Source organism: Varanus komodoensis, unplaced genomic scaffold (genome assembly GCF_004798865.1).
Source record: "Varanus komodoensis strain SLA01 unplaced genomic scaffold, ASM479886v1 scaffold6_4, whole genome shotgun sequence".
Classification (NCBI taxonomy): Eukaryota; Metazoa; Chordata; class Lepidosauria; order Squamata; family Varanidae; genus Varanus; species Varanus komodoensis.
In genome coordinates, this window is record NW_025336347.1 from 4,270,816 (window position 1) to 4,293,136 (window position 22,321).

General features: G+C 42.6%; 1 protein-coding gene across 1 annotated transcript in view; it reads right to left on the reverse strand.

Annotated features, from left to right (window-relative positions):
* CNTN4 (contactin 4) overlaps nucleotides 1–22,321 on the reverse strand; it is a 428,771-nt gene that overhangs the window by 244,435 nt on the left and 162,015 nt on the right. The window contains exons 3-4 of the mRNA XM_044451804.1: nucleotides 1,677–1,803; nucleotides 452–627 (exon numbers count right to left, since the gene is read on the reverse strand). Coding sequence (XP_044307739.1) covers nucleotides 452–627; nucleotides 1,677–1,803 — 303 coding nt within the window. The remainder of the gene's footprint in view (nucleotides 1–451; nucleotides 628–1,676; nucleotides 1,804–22,321) is intronic.

The window sequence follows — 22,321 nt, forward strand, 5'->3', positions numbered from 1 at the left end:
AAGTGACCTGTACTTTCAAAGGTCAAAAGCAGCACAAAAAATTCTGAATAGATCTCTCATAATGTAAAAATATAAAAATAAAAACAGCCATGGGGTTTGCATTTTGTAGATCATGTTAATTTGAATAGTTTTCATATTTAAAAAGGAGCTGAACATTTATACCTTGATCATGCTAATAATTTCCTTTATATGTTATCATTCCTTTCTTGCTTTTTCAGTGCTAGGGAAAACTTAAAAACAGAGCCACACTTCCTTAAGTTCTTGACAAGAACAATCCTTTCAAAGTATTTTTACTTCAAAAAAGATTGAGGAATTCATTCTACAAATCAAGATACAGCCTAAATGGAATAATGTATATTCCATTTCTTGAAAGCCATCAGTTTTTTAGGGTGTTTTTCAACATTATGTTATAACAAAACAATATCTACTATATGGTGTCATTACTACTTACATGCAAATTGTAGTTTAGCTTCTCGGCTAACAATTGTTCCAAATGAGTTTGTTGCTATGCACTGGTATGTTCCAGCATCTTGAGTTTTATTGGGATTATTGATCAACAAGCTGCCTTCAACCATGCTGTAGCGATAATCCATACCAATGTCAACAATGGTTCCATTTAACTTCCACCTACAGTACAAAAGTGCCAGTCACAGCAGAATTTAGCTAATATTAAAGGATGTGTGCATATATTATATATATGAGCACATATATATAAGTTTGAAAAATACAACAATTGAGACATTTTATACTACCCGTCAAGCATGAAATCAGAATTTCCGTACATGACTAAAATGATAAAACTCCATTAATATACTTTCTTCTCGGTCACTAACATGGATTAAGAAATCACTGTCTGCTGTGCTCTCTGTGCATATTTCACAGACTCCTACAACTCTATGGCCCTTTTCTCCATCTTTCTTTTTTAAATCTTCCATTCTGATCCCTTCTTTCCTCAAGAGTTTGGCTACGGAGGGATATACAAATAAAATAAATTTATTAAATATAATCAAAATAAAATGTGCCCATTTCTGTGTCCATTTCTTGGCTATCACATAGTTAAACTTACATCCATGCAACTGCGCTTGTTACCTTCTGCATTAACATTAGATCCTGATCCAAAAATTTAAACCAAGCCAACACTACCAATTTTCTTGCTTGTAGAGTAAATTCAGACAGCAAGGTAACTTTGAGGATTATAAGGAATTGAAGACAAGATGGTCTGTACTGACAACCTATTTTTAATGAACTATATTAGCAAAATATGCACAGCATGACAAGACATTGCAGATTCCAGCACATTTTAGGAATGTAGCTTATCTAATGTATTAGTTGCAAGAATATTGTGGAATCTTACAGACAAACACTTATTATGGCATAAATGTTTATGCAGTGCATGAAGTGGTAACCCTCTATTCCTATTTAAGTGACACCTGATAAAGTGAACTCTAGCCTTTGAATCACCTATGATTATAGATATGATGGTCTTTAAGGTATCACAAGACTTTGCTTTTCTGATATTAAAGACTGAAATGGCTGCTTCTCTGGAATGTAGCCCAGGTGATCTGCTTTTGGTTTTACTGGTCTTTCCACTCAAGTTTATAGTATCAAGATTTCATGCCTCCTTTCTCTGCGGCTTCACTATATTTCCCAAAACAGTGTATAACAGAGCAACAAACCTTATAGTTGGCTTAGGATTTCCCCTAACTTCACAGTTCAGTTTGACTTTCTTTTCCTCAGAATCCACTGGAAAAATGACACTGCTTGGTTCTTGAATAAAAACTGGTCCATGCAGCATGTTATCATCTACAGAAAACAGAATAATGAAATTATGTTCATTTCAACTAAAATAATCTGTTACTTACAATTAAGATTATGTGACATTCGTAAATGAAACATATTATTTATGTACATATATAGAGAAGGTAAATATGAGTTTAAAGACTTGGCTCAAAAACACCAGTTCCTGAAATATGATCCAAAAGATATAAGAGAAAATAGAAGTCTGAGAGGATGTCAGCATGTTTAACAGGGTTAAGAAGCTATGAAAGGCAAGAAAGTGGAAGTCTTGCTCAAACAAGGGCAATGTACAAGAAAACAAACACTAGAAAAACAAACATAATTTCATATTAAGGAAAAATAATCACTTCTTTATATTAGACAGCGGTGAAACCACATTTGGAGTAGCTTCCTTTCACACTTCTTTTCACTCCTATCTCAAAAAGGCTATCACAAGCCTGAAAAATATGCAAGGAGAGAGAGAAAAAAAGATAGAATGATCTAGAGGTGCCAACAACTTCCTTTAAAGTGTGATTTCTTTTTAGTTTAGAAAGAAAGAGTAAATGAAAAATTAAAGTCTATAAAATGATGCATAGTATGGGAAAATATGATTGAAAGCGGCATTTTTCTCTCTCATAACATTCAAATTTGGGTTCACCAAACTACACTGATTGATAGTAGTTTCTGGAAAAACAGGAGAGTCCTTCTTCACAGATACAACATAAATTTAACCAATTCTCTGCTAAAAGATGGCCAATTGGTTAGATGGCTGTAAAACCAAAGAGGAGATACATTAATGGGAAGACATGTCTATCAACTGGTATTTCCATGACAGCAAAATGGAACCTTATGATTTGTGCCATATACCCCTTCATAACTTGTTGCTTCTCTGAGGTCATAGCAGCGACCTCAGAAAGAACTTCTGGGGTTATTCCAGTCAGTGGCTCAGGGGGTGGGGAAACTGCTGTTGCTAAAATGTGATCTATCCTGGGAGCAATTCAAGCTTCCTTCCTTTTCTTTCTGAAGGACTGAACTAGATGCCAAAATGGTCTCTCTAACTGCTCTGCAGGAAGAGCACAGATACCTCCACATTCCTTTTATCCTGCATAGGATACCCTCAATCCTCTGAGTTTAGTGTTTAAATTGTACCCTCGGTCATGTGTTTGTGTACATGTGCACATGTACATGCACATAAATATATGGATGTGCAAAATTTTACTTCAAATCATAATTATCACTATTTTAGTGGGACGACTTGAATGTCATAACAAGAAATGGTAGAAGGCATATGAACAAACAGCAAAAACAATTACAACAGAAGTCACAATGAGTATTCATGTTCCATAATAGTCCTTTACTGAGAAAAAGACTGTATTCAGTAAGTTTCTAGGAGCAAATGGTTTAACAAATGAGAAGAAGAATTCTGCTGAAGTATGAAAGTGTCACTGTTTTTCTCTTGGTAACTGGCCAAAGCCAAAATGGCCACAGAGCTGCTGTTGCTGTAATCTGACAGAGAAATGTATCAGTGTGGAAATTATCTAAAAGCAGGTTGCTTACCTGTAACTGAAGTTCTTCGAGTGGCCATCTGTGCATTCTCACATATGGGTGCTGCGCCTACGCAGTGCCTAGGCCAGAAGATTAGAAAGCTAATGGTTTCTGGCGGGAAAAAACTCTGCTCCCTCCCCCCACAGTATAAATAGAGCGGAGTGTCCGCCATTTTACTCAGTCTTGAAGACTGATGTTCGCCCCCTAGTAGAGAATGACATTACCACAGCAAGCCACATCGGTACCGTAAGATTAGTATGAAACCGATATAAAAGAAGAAGTCCACTCACCAACACCATGCGGGGCCGGCAGGTGGGTTGTGTGAATGCACAGATGGCCACTCGAAGAACATCAGTTACAGGTAAGCAACCTGCTTTTCTTCGTCGTGGCCTCTGTGCATCACACATATGGGTGATTAGCAAGCTTAACAGACTCAGAGGAGGGAGGTGTCATCACTGAAGAATGGCAGAGAGCACCGCTCTGCCAAAGCAACAGTCCTGTCTGGCACGCACATCAAGCCGATAATGCTTGGCAAAAGTACACGGAGCAGCCCAGGTTGCGGCTCTGCGAATATCTTGAAGTGGAACACCTGCCGCAAAAGCCGACGAAGTTGCTACTGCTCGCGTAGAATGGCCCCTTGGAAGGGTAGGTAAGTCCATCCAAGCCAACTGGTAGGCCAACACAATGGTCTGCACTTTGATAATCGCTGAGATGAGACTGGAGAACCTTTGTCATTATCAGCATATTTAAAGAAAAGTCTGTTAGAATTCCGAAAGGATTCTGTACGAGATCTGTAAAAAGCAAGGCAGCGCCGAACATTAAGTGTATGGAGAGAGCGCTCAATCAGAGTTGATGGAGATGGAAAGAATGCAGGCAATGTGATATCCTGATTCAAATGAAATGATGTAGCCACCTTAGGAAGAAATGTTGAGTCCATTTGAAGAACCACTTTTTCTTTGTGGAAGTTCAAAAATGGTGGGTCTATGCATAGAGCGCAAAGCTCACTAGCCCTTCTGGCTGAAGTAACCACAACAAGGAAGGCAGTTTTCCATGATACAAGACGGTAGATCCACCGTCGCCAGAGGTTCAAAGGGTGGCTTCGGTAGCGCTTGGAGTACAACAGAAAGACTCCAAGTCAGCATGACCAGGCGAATTGACGGGTGTAGATTCTGTAGTCCTTTAAGAAGACGACGAATCAGAGGTTGAGAAAAAACCGTTGAGCCTTGTATGGTACCACGGAAATGTGAGATAGCAGCCGTGTAAACCTTTATAGATGAAGGCTTAAGTCCCACATGGTGAAGTTCGAACATAAATTGTAAAACGTTCTCAATGGATGCTGATTGCAGAGAAAAGGAATGACGGTCGGCAAAGGAGGAAAATCTTTTCCATTTTGCTGAGTAAGACTGGCGTGTAGAAGGTCTTGGTGCAAATTCGAGAATCGCTCTGATATCAGGATGTAAAAACGTCGAATCCGAGACGGGTACTGTTGATCCCGAAGGAGGAGTCGGTCGCGTATGCAGTTGAGGAGAGGATCCAGTGAATCGAGACGGTAACGGAACCGATAGAGAGACCGAATCTAGCGAATGCTCCATGCTGTCAGTTTGAGCGAGGCTAGGTCTGGGTGTCGGATTGCTCCATTGCACTGCGTCAATAGGTGAGGGACCGGTGGAAGTCGACAGAAAACACCTTTGGACTGAAAGAGGAGAGCAGTGAACCAGGGTTGCCTCGGCCACCATGGGGCTATCAAAATCCCTGTAGCATTGTCCTGGACAATCTTTGATACCACCTTCATCAGAAGGGGAATCGGAGGAAACACGTAGAAAAACAGCATTGCTCCAATCGATCATGAGGGCTTCTCCCCTCGAGTTCTGTCCGATGCCCACTCTGGAGCAAAACAGTTCGCATATCCTGTTTGTTCGGGTAGCGAACAAGTCTATGTCCGGGTATCCCCACAACTGGAATAGTTCGGTGCAAATCATCTGGTCCAACTCCCACTCGTGGGTCGTTGACATCTGCCTGCTCAGTGTATCAGCTCCTATGTTGTCGGTCCCTGCAAGGTGCACCGCCAAAAGCATTATGTCCCGTGGGGTGCACCAATCCCAGATCTGCATTGACAATCGGGCCAAGAGCGGAGACCTTGTTCCGCCTTGCTTGTTGACGTAGAAGACAGCAGCCATGTTGTCGGACGCAATCTGAACAACTTGCCTGTGTATAACAGTTTCGAAGGATTTGAGAGCGTTGAAAAATGCCAGAAGTTGGAGGAAATTGATGTGTCTCCCCACTTCCTGTTGGTTCCAAGCTCCTTGGACCCGAAGTCCTGCACATGCCACACTCCATCCGATGAGGGATGTGTCGGTGTACAGTGTCACAGTTGGATGGGGCTGATGGAACGGAACGCCTGTAGACAGGTTGCGTGTAAAAGTCCACCATATCAGGGAGTGAAGGACCGAGGATGGGATCCAAAGAAGCCTGGTTTGTAGGTCCCGTTGCGGGTGAAACGATCTGTTGAAGAACAATTGAAGCGGCCGAAGTCTGAGTCTTGCGTAAGGCACAATGGCCACTGAGACCGCCATGTGCCCCAGTAGTCTTTGTATGGTGACGGCCTGCACTGTCATTAGTTGTCGAATCCGATGGATGTGGGCACACAGCATGGCTCCGCGGGATGGAGGAAGAAATGCTCTTTGTAGCATGGAGTCAATACGTGCCCCAATGAAATCGATGACCTGTGTCGGGATAAGTGACAATTTCTTAAGATTAATGCATAGTCCAAGGTTATCAAACAAAGTACAAGTCGCATGGACAGCCGCAAGGAGGTTGGCCTTAGTCTGTGACACAATGAGCCAATCATCTAGGTAGGGGTAGACTTGTATACCCTGAAGCCATAGGTGGGCGCATATTGGAGCCGTGCATTTTGTAAAGACTCTTGGTGCCGTAGCTAGACCAAACGGGAGCACATTGAATTTGAAAATATTGGATCCAACAGTAAATCGCAGGAAGCATCAATGGGAAGGATGGATAGAGATATGAAAATAAGCATCCTTCAAGTACAATGAGGCGAACCAATCCCCTTTTTTCAGCAACGGAAGGATATTCTGTAAGGTGGTCATCCGGAACTTCTTTGGTTTAATGTATCTGTTGACATTCCTGAGATCCAGGATAGGTCGAAGACCACCGTCCCATCTGGGGACCGTAAAATATCGGGAATAGAATCCGTGAAGCCCATCGGTGTGGGAAAGTTGTCGAATCGCACCTTTACGAAGAAGTTGGTAGACCTCATTGCACAGAACCGAAGATGGTGGCGTAAATTGGACAGGGCTCGATGGTGGAACAATGTTGAATTCTATTCTATATCCGAGCTGAATGATAGACAACACCCACCTATCAGATGTAATGGTCCCCCAAATGGGGAGTTGGTTTTGAAGCCAGCTCCCGAAAGGGAGAGGGTAAGGTGGGGAATGGAAAGATGGATTGGTTTGCCAGGACCGTCAACGAGCGTGTTTCTCGGAGTCGAAGCCCCAACGGCCCTGAGAGAAGCGCTACTGGGGCTGTTGCCTTCTACGCTGCTGCCTCTGCTGGTAATGTTGGCGGGGTTGGTACTGTTGGCAGCCATAAGGCCTGGACCATGACCACTTACGTTTAGTTTGTGGGAGCTCCATGCGATGCGTTGTCACGCAGGATTCGTGGATGGCTTTGAGTTTTCGCTTGGTCTTCGAGTGGAAAAGACCAGTGCCATCGAATGGCATCTCCTCTATCCTCCGCTTCATCTCTTCAGGGAAATTACAATTCCTGAGCCACGCATGTCATCGTAAGGAGATAGCACTGACCATGGCCCAAGAGTCAGTGTCTACGTGATGTCTTGCTGTGGACAACTGCTGTATGGCCACTTGCATCGCCTCTTTTATAAAGACCCTGGCTAGATCTGCCTGTTGGTCTGGAAGGGAGGAGGCAACATTATCCAGCTTCTGCATTATGAAGTACTGGTAACGTGCCAGAGTCGCTTCATAATTCGATATGCGCACGCCAAGTCCTGCAGCCGCATAGACCCGACGTGCAATCATATCAACTTTCCTCCCTTCTTTATCTCGGGGTGTTGTATGGCCCCGAGCCTCCCTGCCCTGGAACGACTCGACCACCACAGAGTTGGGCTTAGGGTGGCGCAGCCAGAATGGAATATCTTCCTCTCTGACCTGGTACATAGACTCGTACCGACGAGATGTTGCTTGTGGTTGTGCCAGTTGGTCCCAGGGCTGGACCACTGCCTGGCGGAGCGTGGTAATTAGAGGCAAGGCAATGGTTGCGGACTGTTCTCCCCAGACGATATCGTAAAATCGGTCGGTGCTGGGGCTGGGGTGATGGTAGGCCTCTATTTCCAGCGACCGAACCAGACAAGAGACGAGTTCCGAGAAGGAAACATGAGGCTCGTCCGGGGATCCAGGGTCTTGGGAGGTGATGGCCACATCCGGGGACGTGGAGTCTACTTCCAACTTGTCCGAGTCCTGGTGGCAGTGGTAGTGTTCGCTAGATGAGGAGGTCTTGGGAGAAGGCGGAGGTCTTTGTTCCGCACGGCCAGACATGGACGGCGCCTCTCTCAGGATCGACAGTGAACGACGGTCCCAAGGATAATAGGCATAGGGTGGATAGCCACTCCAGCCGGGAAAACTGCCATAACCCGGCATAGGCCAGTCATCCCCCTGGTGTTCCGATGAGCGGCTCCTACGCCTAGGCAGCAACTGTGCTCTCTCAGGTGGCCCAGCAGTAGGCATCGGAGTTGGAGAACACTGTCCCGGTGGGGAATCTCTAATTTCTCGGTCGGAGATGGACTCCTGAAGCGGTGGCTCCGGTGGGGGAGACACGCTTTCAGGCCGAAGCACAGGCCTGGGGGATCCTGGCGGAGTCACCTGCATCGCCATTTGCAGTGTCGGTCCCGATGGAGTCGGTACCGTAGCGGCAGTCGGTACAAAGAACCCCGACAAACCCAAGCCCTTGTGCTTGGGGCGGTCGAGTTTCTTGCTCTTATGGGCCACCTTAGCCACCTTGTCTTTCCTCAGCTTCTTATGCATGGAGGATTTGTCTGGTTCCGAGTGCTTACGCTTCTCATTTTGCTTAGTTGGAGGAGAAGGTAGCTGTTGCGCTTCTGTCGAAGCAGCGCCTTCGTCCAAAGGACGCTGCAGTGGCATGGCCGATGCAGAGGCAGGGCGCTTAGAGGGCGCGGCTAAAGCAGAGGCGGAGCGCTGTGGTGGTACAGCTGAGGAAGGGGTGGGCCTTGGGACCAACTGGTCTGATTGGAGCAAGGCCTGATCCCAAAGCAGCTTACGGAGACAATTCTCCCTATTCTTCCTGGCCTGTTTGGTAAAGGCCAGGCAATGCCCACACTTATCAGTCCTATGCCCCTCGCCGAGGCAGAGAAGGCATAAGTCGTGCAGGTCGGCGGGAGACATTTTGGAGCCGCACTCACTGCACTTGCGGAATGCCGCCCACTGTGCCATCACGAAAAAGAAGAAAGAGATGATAGTACAGAGGATAAGAATAATATATATATATATATATATTTTAGATAGAAGAAAGAACTACAACGAGGAAGAGGAGACAGAACTGGGAATATAACGAGGAATGAGGTAAGTAGAAAAAGGTATAACCGTAAGGCGCACAAGGCGAAAAATCTAGCGAGAGACGTTAACAGGCATGAGGCACAGCGAATGGCGGTAGCAGAGACTGAGTAAAATGGCGGATGCTCTGCTCTATTTATACTGTGGGGGGAGGGAGCGGAGTTTTTTCCCACCAAAAACCGTTAGCTTTCTAATCTTCCGGCCTAGGCACTGTGCAGGCGCAGCACCCATATGTGTGATGCACAGAGGCCACGATGAAGAAATGTAGTTACACCTGTCCCATTGCTATGTTTTTTAGAATAGCATTTCAACAGATTGTGCAACCTGTCAAGTGTGAAAAAAGTACATAATTTGATACTGCCTTAGTTGCTCCTTTAATCACACTGTCCCAAAGCAGTGTAGGATTTCACCAAAGGGAATGTTTAGGCAAAACAGGGCAATGTAAAAATCCAGCAAGAGAGCTGACTGTTTTAATAAAGAGATATGAGTGAGACTAGAAAGCAGTGTAGGTTACTGACTCCAATGTCAGTGAGGTGGTGTAACTACTCTAGGTGTTAGAACATTAAAGGATCTGTCCATGAGGCTGAACTGAACCCCTCCTGAAGAGATTCAGCACGATAGATATTTCCTTAAAAGTTCAGAATACAACCAAGATACACTGCCCCACTGACATCACAACCACCGGCTTCCACTGCTACAAATCATAGACTAGGAATAAGATGGCACTGCCCAAGAATTAGTGTGTTGAGCAGAACTAAGCTACAAACAGAAGTTACAGTACATAATGAAAAATCTGACAAATTACAAATAAATGGTTTCCAGTGAATTTTAGAATGTGAAATGTATCTTCTTCTCTGGCTCCAGGTAAAAGGGAAGCATATTCTGGACCAAGTCGCTATCTAGAGGGTGATCAGCTAGCTGTGACAGAGCAGAAGCAAGTTCAGGAAAGAACTTAAGAGCTGCTCTGTGGTGATGTGTAGAACAGTTTGCCCTCAGTTGCCTGTCAGAAGTCCAAGGAAGATTGCTTTTATGCTATCCCATCAAGAACATTATTAAGGTAAACCAGCAACTAAAAATGCATTCCTTTATAAAGGTAACTTCATTTATCACCTCGTATATCCATTCTTCGTTAGCCAATCTTTTAGACTTACAGGGCCAACATCACATTTGGGGCAAACTTAGGACACTAAGACCATCAATGACTAAATAGGACTCCTATTGCTTTGTACAGCAGTACTCACACTTGCAATCGGTGCACTTAATATATTAACTTGGGTGATCTGTGAAGAGGCAAGAGTTGTATACTACAGTGCAAAAACTGTATCAGCATGAACTGTCCAGATATGTCAGGTTAGAAATTACAATGAAGTTTTGTAGAAAAAGAATTTCCTAAAGGAGTAGTAGGAACAGTTTCAAAACTTGCATGCCAAATACTGTGTTGGTAGCAATGCAATCGCTCATTAAGAGTTCACCCCGCCCCGGTATATATCTCAATTATGGGCAGATAATTTACTTGTTCAAAACATGAACTTGATCAAGAAAAAAAAGGAAAGCACCTCAAAACTACTTGATAGTAGTTCAACAGATCAGGTCACTGTCTACTGATTAAAATAATGGCAACAGACACCTTTTAATGCTTGTCCTTCAAACAAAGAAGTTCTTTCTCTTAGCAAGACAAAAAGAACCCATTAAAAATATTACTTGGTTTGAAGAAAATAAATTACATGGGGTAAAGTAAATGAGAAATTCTGGGAGCAGCTGTCAGCATAATAGCAAAACAAAGGGAGGAAGGAGGAGAAATGACAACAATGCACAATTAGCATTATTTAACTGGTTATTCTTCTCCCCTTCCCCCAGCCCCTTTAATTACTACCACTGTATAGATGAGATAACCAAGCTCATAATCTGTTTAGTCGGCAGCCCATACAGTTCTTTTGCAAGAAAAAAGCTGGTGTATTATTCTATCCATTTTTGAGGTTAAACCCTCAGATGGTGCAAGTCAGCACTAAATACAATAGTCTTACAGAGTATGCACCTGTTGGCCATCTGGAGCAAAGCATTCATAATACTCAGCTATGAATGAATTGTATAAAATTGCTCTTTGGATCCTACACAGAAACAGGGGATGGGAAGAATGGCCATTGTGTGTGTGTGTGTGTTTTAGTTACTTTAAAAATTAAATTTGGCAACTATGAAATGAACACACACAATTTCAAGAAGGCTATGAAGAAAGACCAATTATGAAGCTGCCAACAAAGGAGCACAGAGTGCACTGTGCTATGTTTTGCTAGTAAAAACAGTATTATATTCATACTCAAAACAGAAACGTATGTATGTATCATCATATTAGATTTTAATACAATGCTGCCTCAGCTCACGAACGCCTTGACTCACAACCAAATCAGGTCATGAACAAATATTTCATGAAAATTTTGACTTGGGTCACGAAATCTGCATTGGGTGGCAACCAAGATCACGGCCATCTCCCCACCCCCACCCCCCGAGTGGGGAGATGGCCACGATCACAGTTGCGTTCATGCAGGGAAGATGTGTGTGATCACAGGCGCACTTCTGCAGGAAAGACAGGCGCTATCTCAGCCATCTCCCCCCGCCCCCAACCAGCATGATCATGGCAATCTCCCCGCTCCTGAGGGGGAAGATGGACACGATCGCAGTTGCGTTCGTGAAGGGAAGACATAGAGAAGCTGACGACAGAAGAACTTGCTGAACTCCAGAGTGAGCAGCAGAAGGCACTTGCTGAGGAGGATTCCACTGAGGAAGAGGAAGACAGGGAGGAGGTTAGCAGTGATGTGATACAATCCCTTATGAAAAAATGGAATGAGTGCCAGGCTTTCTTTGAGAAGCACCACCCCAACTTAACTGTAACAAAATGCTGAAACTTCAAATAATGAGTAATAGTCATTACAGAAATTACTGAAAATAGCAGGCAGATGATATATGTGCACATTGTTGTCCAAGCTTTTAAACCAACATGGTATGTGGAAATAAGCTATCAGAGGTTGTTCTTGATATGTAAAAATGGTTTCCATAAAAAATACTTAAGATATTTGGAGAGAAGGCATTGCTGTATGTACCTCCCTTGAAGAGTTACAATCTGTTGGTGCTTCAGGATAGAGGGTTCTGGGTGATGGCATTGTTGTTGTGTTACCATATGTGTCCATGACATGTCCAATGGTTCATTTAGGATACTTTTGCTTTAAACTAACAAGTGCAGGGAACCCCTATCAGGATTGAGACTATAGTTTACGGAAAGATGGGAGTTTGATGAGGTCCTAGCAAAGAAAGGAAAACTTCTTCAAGATAAAATGGCTATTTTATGAGGGACATTTTTATTGTAATGATGGCATGGAAGGAAAAAAGTCCTGCCCCCCAACCAAACACTATTCTTATCATTATTGAGCCTGTGGTTATTTCAAAAATCAAAATTGATCCTAAAATGCTGAAGTACCTATTCAGCGCAACAACCCAGATCACATGATCACTGAAGCCCACTGCAATTCACCTTTATTGTCATGCGCGTGCACTCTAACAAGATTCCCAGGTGCACATGAGAAACAGCATGTTTTGGTAGGAGTGACAGATCAGACTCTGAGAATGATGTGGAGGTGGCTGAACTAGACGAGGTTCAGAGCTCATACTCTGGTAACAGAATTGCTGTTGTAACAGACAGGCCTGCACTTGCAGACTCCCTCCTGCAGTACCTCTCCGACCCTGCTCTGGATGAAAATAGCTCAAGGACACCCATGGGGCCCAGCCTCCCTCCCACCTGTGGGAATGAAGCAGACGAAGGACAGGAGGGAGGAGATTTGGAATTGGGTAGTCTCTTGGATGGAAAATGCCAACCTTCTGAAGATGTGGACCCGAGGGCCTGCTGGCACAGCCACAGGCTGGCCCAATTAGGGGCTCTGAATGCAGAATGCAGGTGCATCTGATTCCACAGTGTCCCTCCTTCCAGAGACAGGCCCAAAAGGGTTCATAAGCAAAGTTTTGGGTAAGTGGGGGCAGAGAGGGGTTAGCATACGTATCTCTTGTGCATGCTCAGAGGCTTGTGAATGCTTAGAGTTTTCTATGTAGAATAAAGATTCATAAAAGTGCTGGAGGGGAAACACATAGCTCATGACACTTATGCATGCCGCTTCCTGGAAAACTCTTTGAAATAGATTTTGGGATGACATGCTGAAGGAGAGAGGAAAGAAGGAGAAAATCCTTTTCTATGAGGGGACATCTGCTGGTGCAACACTGGCTTAATGTATTGACCTGGTTCATATGATCACACTGGCCAGCAATGCTTATTTAGCCATACTGAACCCCAGCATGTACCAGGTACTTCTGTATATGCAAACCTCAGCTGCAGGCTTGTTGCTTTATCTCAGCCAACATGGCAGCCTAGAACAAGCCATGGGTTATGCATGGACTGTTTAATCCTCACATAACCCTGCTGCCTGGGTTCAGATGACATAACAAGCCATGACTGTGACTTGAGTATCCAAAATAGGTGCCTGTGCACACCAGCTGCACTGGTTTATTTGATGATGGAAACTGGCCAATCAGACCCTTATTTTCATTTGGATAATGCAAAAAGATTAGCTCTTTATATCCAGAGTATACATATCCTCCTGGTTCTTCAGTGCCTACCAAGGCTTGTTATAACAAGCTTTCTTAGAATAATGATTTTGTCTCCTCCTTGCTCTCATTCTGTTGTACTGTAGACTGTATCACTCAGAAATTTCTTTTTAAATGTAAACGATTCATAAATATTGGTAACCAAATTATCACAATGTTGTACAAGTAGAGAAGGAAGAAATGTGTTACTTTCAAATAAAAGTAGATTTGTTATTTCCCCTCCTGTTCTGTAAATGAAGAAAAGTGCCTTTCTTAATCCCCTTAGGTACTGCTCACATGTCACCCCTTTAATTTAGTTTAGACGTGTTCATACCCTAAGAAAGCACAGTGAGTGTGTCAGGAAGACTAATAGAAATTGCACGACTTAAAGCAACCACCTTAGCTTTCCTATTGTTTTCTCATTGAAGTGGCCTGAAAAAGTAGACAAACAGTAGATATTAAGAATTGATGCAGGTAATGTCTGAAAACTGGGTCAGCTATAGACCAGAGCGTCTTTAGTTCAAATCTCACTTTAGTGCTAGAATTAACTTGTACCCAAAGATGAGTCACTGTGTCTCACCTCTGGCACCCTTGTAATCCAGTGACAATTTATACTACGCAGGGCTGTTCACTGAAATGAAGATGTCAAGGGCAGCATTTGAGGTAGGCACTGCCGGAATTGTGTAGGGACCTACCACTGCTCGTCAGGACTTGCTAGTCCTGATGCACTTCCTCTCTTTAGAGAAAGTAGCTGAATAATTGTGTTGAGAAGAAGTAGATGCCACCACTTGGGCCAGAGTTAAACTAGTATGTTAGCAAGCAGGTGGACCCTGTTCCTCCCTAACATGGACTTTCATCTAGTTATCTACTTGCTTTCCCTTGTTTACCAAAGTTGTAGGGCTTCCAAAGACACTCTGTTGCCTGGGATGAGAAGATGCTACACAGTGGCTGTCTAAACAAGCCACTGACTGCCAGTGGCTTGTTTGGACAGGAAAGCATTCTGCACCATGACTGTGGACAGCAGGCAAGCTTAAGGGCAGCAGGCCACCTGCACACACACTCTGTCTCCCAGTGCCTCCATACTCCTGCCCGATCATCTCACTGTGCTGAATGGACGGACCAACTTTGTGGATGCCTGAGTGGTACAAGGGAGAAGAGGTTACAGAATCCTCTTACATGGAATATCTTGTATTCCCACAGGCGGGAAAACAGTCAAGGCAGAAATTCTGAATGGAAAAATTACTGAAGAGGAAGGGTTTAATCAGTCTACTGAATGGTCATTCCTCATCCTTCAACCATAGTCTCCTATGGCTGCTTGTCAATGAAAATAAGAAAGGAAAAATGGATAGGAGACTATGACATATGCCTTCCTATAAAGTATAATTAGTCCTAAGGGCTGGATTTTTCCATTGCACAGGACTCTGTAAATTGGAGCAGCTTGAAGGTAAGAATTCTCACATTTGAGGCAAGGCAAATACATTTTATTCAGTCAAAACCTAAGACAGGCTGGGCCTTTCAATAGAAGAATGCAGGTGAACCATTCTTGCTGGAACTCTTTATTAGATGCACTGATTGATATTGTTAGCAAAAATGAAACTTCATTCATTTTAATTGAAAGTTATGGCCAATTTGAGAGAAGACTTAATTGAGTATTTCTCACTGTGGGGAAAAGCTAATAACTAAACTGAAGAATATTTTTGGATGATATCCAGTGCAAATGATTTTAAAAAGATGTCCTTGTTTTCTGCTTAGGGAATTAATTTTAACTACCTTTTATAATACAAATGGAAGGCCATACTGAGCTGAGAGTTGATATTCTAAAAGATAAGTATGCAGCTTGGGAAGAACAGCTTCTTTTGGTAAACTTAAAAAGCAAAATAGTGATACCCTTCAGCAGTTCCATCTGATTCCAATTCGGCAAAACACACTGAGACTAGAGAGCTGTATTAAGTCTTTCCTGATCTTACACCTATCAAAGAAAGAGCTGCTCACTCTGATAAGAAATATTCAAGGATACCTTATATCCTTCACAGATATCCCTGAAAAGCCATCAAGAGAGTACAGTGGAACCTTGGCTCACAAACTTAATCCGTTCCAGGACTCTGGTCGTGACCCAAATTGTTCGAGAGCCAAGTTAAAGTTACCCATAAGGTTCAATGTAAATAAGGTTAATCCATTCTGTAACCATTTTTTAAATCAGAAGACAGGCGCAGCACAGCCATGGGGGAGATGGCCGAGATTGTGCTCATCTTTCCTGCAGAAGTGCGCCTGTGATCATGCATGCCTTCCCTGCACGAAAGCAACTGCGATCGTAGCCATCTCCCCCCCGCCCAAGTGGGGAGATGGCCACAATCGCAGTTCCGTTCGTGAAGGGAAGATGTGCATGATCACGGGTGCACTGCTGCAGGAAAGATGGGCGCAGCACAGCACAGACATTGGGTGGAGATGGCTGCGATCTTGGTTGCCACCCAATGCGAAGTTTGCAACCCAAGTCAAAATTTTAATGAAATTTCTGTTCGTGACCCTATTTGTTCGTGAACCAAGGCGTTCGTGAGCCGAGGTACCACTGTAGTATCCTCTTGATGTATGAAAATATAACTGATTTACAAATTTAGAGGGAAAAGGCGAAATAAACAGAAAAGAACAATGTGAAACATTACTACAGCATACTAGTACTCACAGTGACCCTTGAGCTTTTAAAATGTGCAAGTATGTTTTAGCATTTACACCTTCTTTCTGATAGAGATTTCTATCTGTTCTACAGTTGGCTTCTTAAGAGGGAGAAATCCGAGAGAAGTAGCCTTTCTTCTTTTGTAGGTATAATACAGGAGAAACCAGCATTTGGTAAACTTTTCATCATCACAATACTGTTAAAATAAAATACACTCTACTAGGAAAAATGGTGGAATAGCTAATGATTAGATCATGTCACAAGTGAAGGACTATGACCAATACATGACCATACATTTTTTTTCATTAATGGACCTGATTCTTAGTCTTTATGGGTCATTTTCAACACTACTGCTCTGCTTGCACTATGAATATACTATTTGCATAAATAGCCCCTGCCACTATGCCTCTTACTTGGAAAACACACTGAAGCAGCTCATGCTAGTAGCATACTGCTAGTGATATATCAATACTGTAAGCGGACCAGTTGTGCTGGACACCGTCCTATGTAGCAATTTCTTGATGTAATGCCTAGTACATTGAAAATAAATCAAAAGCGAAATATATTAACTATATTTAATATATTTTAAACAAAACAGTAGTGACACTAGCACAAAACTTATTACTAACACACATATGTGCATGCACAAGTTGGAGTTTGGAGGAAGATCACTAGAAAAAATACAGTTTGTATAATGAAACCATTTAAGAGATAGAAGGAAGCGTAAGCAATGGCCCTTGTGCATCATATGCATATGGATGGTGGACAGCAGTGCTTTGCAGCAATCCTAAGGTTAAACTTCCAAGAGGATTTTATCCAAAACTACAATTTGTTTACAAGCTGAATTGCATTTAGGAATTGTCAAAAGTAATCATAAGTTCAGTACTTTGAAATTTAAAGAAGAGTTTAGACATGGAATTTAACATACACACTATTTGTGTTAATAAGCAAATAGTCGCCAGTTGAGTAACTTTTCACATAAAAAAACCTGTAGTATCTAATTTTAATTTTATTTCTTTGTTTTGTTTTAATTTTTGAAGTTTACAATAAAAACAATTTAAATGATTTAGCACCCTGAAAAAAAATCAGCATTTGTTCTGTAGTTTTCCAGTCAAAATATGCAAATAAAATATGCACATTAGTTACAATTGCACATAAACATGTGTGTATGTGTGAAAAGAACCAACAAAAGGAAAATTGGGGAAAATATGTATGGCTGAAGAAATGTGGAACAAAATGAATACAAATTTTTAACACTTAAAAAACTTGTTTCAAAACAGGAGTAAAGCTTTTAAGACTATAAAAATGAGAATATGAGAGAAAACAAAATGGACAGATACATCCAATCAACTCAGATATGTGAGTTGAATTATACAGTACAAAGGAGACTGCACCAAAGTTCTGCAAAGTGGGAGAAAGATATTCTTTCTTGTTCTTGCTATATATTTCAATATAAATGTTTTAAAAGGTAACTAAAGAACTTATAAACAGAGGTACCTAAACAATTTTTGTTAGCATATACATAGCATATTCTGTTATGCATTTAATCTCATGTGCCTTTCATATTGTCCTTGAGTATCATATTAGGGCAACTATTAAACACTGCACTGACATTTTACCTGATCTACTTGTCAAAACAGAAGTATCCTCCTGTGCTTCACCTACCAATTGAAGGAGCAGGCTGCACAGATGTATTGATTTGGGCCTTTTATTTATATGCTTACTATTTAGTCACCAAGTTTGTCTACAATTACCAGAGTGATTTCTGTAGATGTAGCTTCTAAAAGCCAGATGGAAACATTATAATACTTGTGCACAAGAACAGTTACTTCACTTTGCTGCCAAAATGAATAAACTCGCCATGCAGCTTAACTGGACACAACTTTTTTAAAGTCTGCCATTCCAGTGTGATTGTGCTCTGCTTTTGAAATTATAAAACAAAACTCTTGTTCACACTTAATTTCAGAACAGCAACAATCCAAATAGACTGTGAATACACATTAATTGGAACGTCTTATTAGTGATATATGAATTAACTGCCAGCAGGGATGAAATTTAGGGAAAAGGGAACAGCCCCAGAACCATGTTTCAGACTCAATAAAATTATGTTGACATTTTCAGGCAACTCATTGATTTTACTTGCTGAGCAGCTACCGCGTAATCAGGGAAAAGGCATTTTGTCTTACCCAGTGAGCTCTTTTCAGGGCATGAGCACAAAAACATTAGAGCAATAGGAAGTCTTCTTCCTTGGGACCATCAGGCCAGAAGTTGACATTGATTTTTATATGAAATAAGGGCCACCTTACACTGAGTCTAAATCATTAAAGGCATAGACCAATGAACACTGCAACGACAAACAGATCAGGATGTTTATCCAGAAATGCACAGAAGGTAAACCTGTAGACTGTATGATAGGAAGGGTCTGATCATGACAACAGAAGAGATTCACGTGGAAATGTGTTCACTAGGATTCTCCATTCCTAGGGGTGAATCACCCACTGAGTGACCCACTGTTGGCACCTGATTCAGTGGCCAGGTTTAGAGATGCTGACTAGATTATGCCCTCTCTCTCGTCTGCTTCCAGGATAGATAAAATATATTATTTTGGCAATATATTTGTAAATTAGCCTCTGTGAGAGGGGCTCCTTACAAGGAGTCTAAAAGTCTGAACTAATTCTAGAATAACAGGGTGTTAGGAGGCCCACTATCTCTGTTCTCTTTAGCTAGTAGATAGTGCCTACTGGTTTCCATATTGTTTGGAAAATACAGTTCTGTTCGCTTTTCTATTCCAGATCTTTGTAAAATTTTCGTCATCTCCATTGCAGGCACAGCAGATTTCTTCCTTAAATCACTGACAGATCCTGAATGAATTGCATAACTGGATGGGCAGTAAAGGGGGGGATGGGGTAGGAATGATGTGTGAAGGTGTATTCTTTTTAAACAACAACTGCTACTACTGAGCAAGAGTCCAATTTGGAGAAGCTAACTGTAGACATCGGATAGTTCATGGAGACAGTTTAGTTAGCATTTCTAAGAACATCAAACAATCCCTTTCATGTGTTCTACACATACACTAGATAGTACACCTTGTAATAAGAATATAATACTGAGAATTAGGCCCACACCAGAATTACAACCTATGGGTTACAGCAATGGGACATACTCTAAGGTCTGACCATATCCTCTCTCACTCCACACCCAGTTCTTTAGACCAACAACAAGTAGATGCTAATATTTTTGAAAATTTTATACAATTATATAAGAAGTTTCTCCTTCATGGATCACTGCCTTGTCGTGGTGAAGAGGCTTGTGTAGCTCAATGAAGCTATGAGCTATGCCATGCAAGGCCACCCAAGACAGACAGGTCATAGCAGAGAGCTCTAACAAAACGTGATCCACTGGAGAAAGAAATGGCAACCCACTCCAGTATCTTTGCCACAAAAGCCCCATGGACAGTACCAAAAGGCAAAAAGATATAACGCCCGAAGATGAGCCCCTCAGGTCGAAAAGTGTCCAATATGCTACTGTGGAAGAGCGGAGGGCTAGTACTAGTAGTGCCAGAAAGAATGAAGCGACTGGGTCAAAGCCGAAAGGACACTCAGTTGCCGATGTATCTGGTGGTGAAAGGAAAGTCCGATGCTGCAAAGATCTATACTCCATAGGTAAGATCCATGAATCAAGGCAAGCTGGATGTGGTCAAACAAGAGATGACAAGACTGAACAACGACATCTTAGGAATCAGTGAACTAAAATGGACAGAAATGGGTGAATTTAATTCAGATGACCATCAGGTATACTACTGCAAGCAAGAATCCCTCAGAAGAAATGGAGTAGCCTTCATAGTCAATAAAACAGTAGGAAAAGCAGTACTGGGATACAATCTCCAAAATGACAGAATGATCTCAGTTCGAATCCAAGGCAAACCATTCAACATCACAATACTCCAAGACTATGCCCCAACCACTAGTGTGGAAGAGGCTGAAGTTGACCAGTTCTATGAAGGCCTACAGCACCTTCTAGAATTAACACCAAAAAAATGATGTCCTTATCATAATGGGGGATTGAAATGCTAAAGTAGGAAGCTAAAAGATAACCAGAATAACAGGCAAGTTTGGCCTTGGAGTACAAAATGAAGCAGGGCACAGGCTGGTAGAATTTTGTCAAGAGAATACGATGGTCATAGCAAACACTCTTTTCCAACAACCCAAGAGATGACTCTACACATGGACGTCACCAGACAGTCAACACAGAAATCAGATTGACTATGTGCTCTGCAGCCAAAGATAGAGAAACTCTATACAGTCAGTAAAAACTAGACCAGGAGCCGACTGTGGTTCAGATCATGAGCTTCTGGTTGCAAAATTTAGGCTTAAGTTGAAGAGAGTAGGCAAAAGCACTAGGCCACTCAGGTATGACCTAAATCATATCTCTGATGAATATGCAGTAGAGATTACAAATAGATTTAAGGAATTAGATCTGATAGACAGAGTGTCTGAAGTACTTTGGATGGAGGTTTGCAACATTGTACAAGAGATAGCAACTAAAACCATCCCAAAGAAAAAGAAATGCAAGAAAGCAAAATGGTTGTCTGAGGAAGCTTTAGAAATAGCTGCGGAAAGAAGGGAAGCAAAAGGCAAGGGAGAAAAGAAAAGATACACCCAATTGAATGCAGAATTCCAGAGAATAGCTAGAAGAGATAAGAATACCTTCTTAAATGAACAGTGCAAAGAAATAGAAGAAAACAGTAGAATAGGGAGGACCAGAGATCTCTTCAAGAAAATTGGAGATATGATGGGAACGTTTCATGCAAAGATGGGCATGATAAAGGACCAAAATGGCAGGGACTTAACAGAGGAAAAAGAGATTAAGAAGAGGTGGCAAGAGTACACAGAAGAAGTACACAGAAGAACTATACAAGAAAGAGCTTAACCTCCCTGATAACCACGATGGGGTGGTCACTGACCTCGAGCCAGACATCCTAGAATGTGAAGTCAAACGGGTAGGAAGTCTGAGCAACAACAAAGCTAGTGGAGGTGACAGTATTCCAGCTGAGCTATTCAAAATCTTAAAAGACGATGCAGTAAAAGAGCTACACTCAATATGCCAGCAAATTTGGAAAACTCAACAGTGGCCGCAGGAATGGAAAAGGTCAGTTTACATTCCAATCCCAAAGAAGGGCAATGCCAAAGAATGTTTAAAGTACCGCACCACTGTACTCATTTCACATGCTAGCAAAGTTATGCTCAGAATCCTACAAGCTAGGCTCCAGCAGTATGTGGACCGAGAACTACCAGAAGTACAGGCAGGATTTCGAAGAGGGAGAGGAACTAGAGATCAAATTGCCAACATATGCTGGATCATGGAGAAAGCTAGGGAGTTCCAGAAAAGCATCTACTTCTGCTTCATCGACTATGCTAAAGCCTTTGATTGTGTGGATCACAACAAACTTTTTGGCTCTGGCCTCTTGGCACAGCAGCAGAGCAGCAGAGGCACAGGATGGAGAGAGTGCTGAGTGGCCAGGGGACTGGCAAAGACAAGGTAGGAGCTGGGCAGGGCAGCAGAGGGCCAGGAGCAGCAGAGAGGAAGGCGGCGGGGCCAGAGAGGCCAGAGGGGCCAGGAGGAAGCGGGCAGGTGGGGCTACCGGCCTGAGGGGCTGATAAGGCCGCACTCAGTCCGTTGTCTGTGTCCCTTAGCTGTGGCCCGGGCTGTCCGGGGACTCCATTCTCTGGGACACAGAGGGTTTTTCTTTTTTTTCCCTCCCTCCCTCCCTCCCTCCTGTCTCTCTCTCTCTCTCTCTCTCTCTTTCTTTCATTGGTGCTGTGCTGTGCTTTGTTTTTCCTCCAATTTAAGTTTATTTTATAAATTAAGGATATTTACTTATTATTTAAAACATTTCTATGCCGCCCCCATCGCAACAAAGCCTCGGGGCGGCTCACAAAGACACATGCTAGCAAGAACACATGCTTTATCCTTGTGTGTGTGTGTGTGTGCGAGTGGATTTTTCTCTAGGAGAACTGGGCGAGTTAGAGGAACTGCAGGACAAACAGGGCAGGGGACCAAGGTAAGGTCTCAGAAGGGATCCCAGAGGCAGACCAGGAGA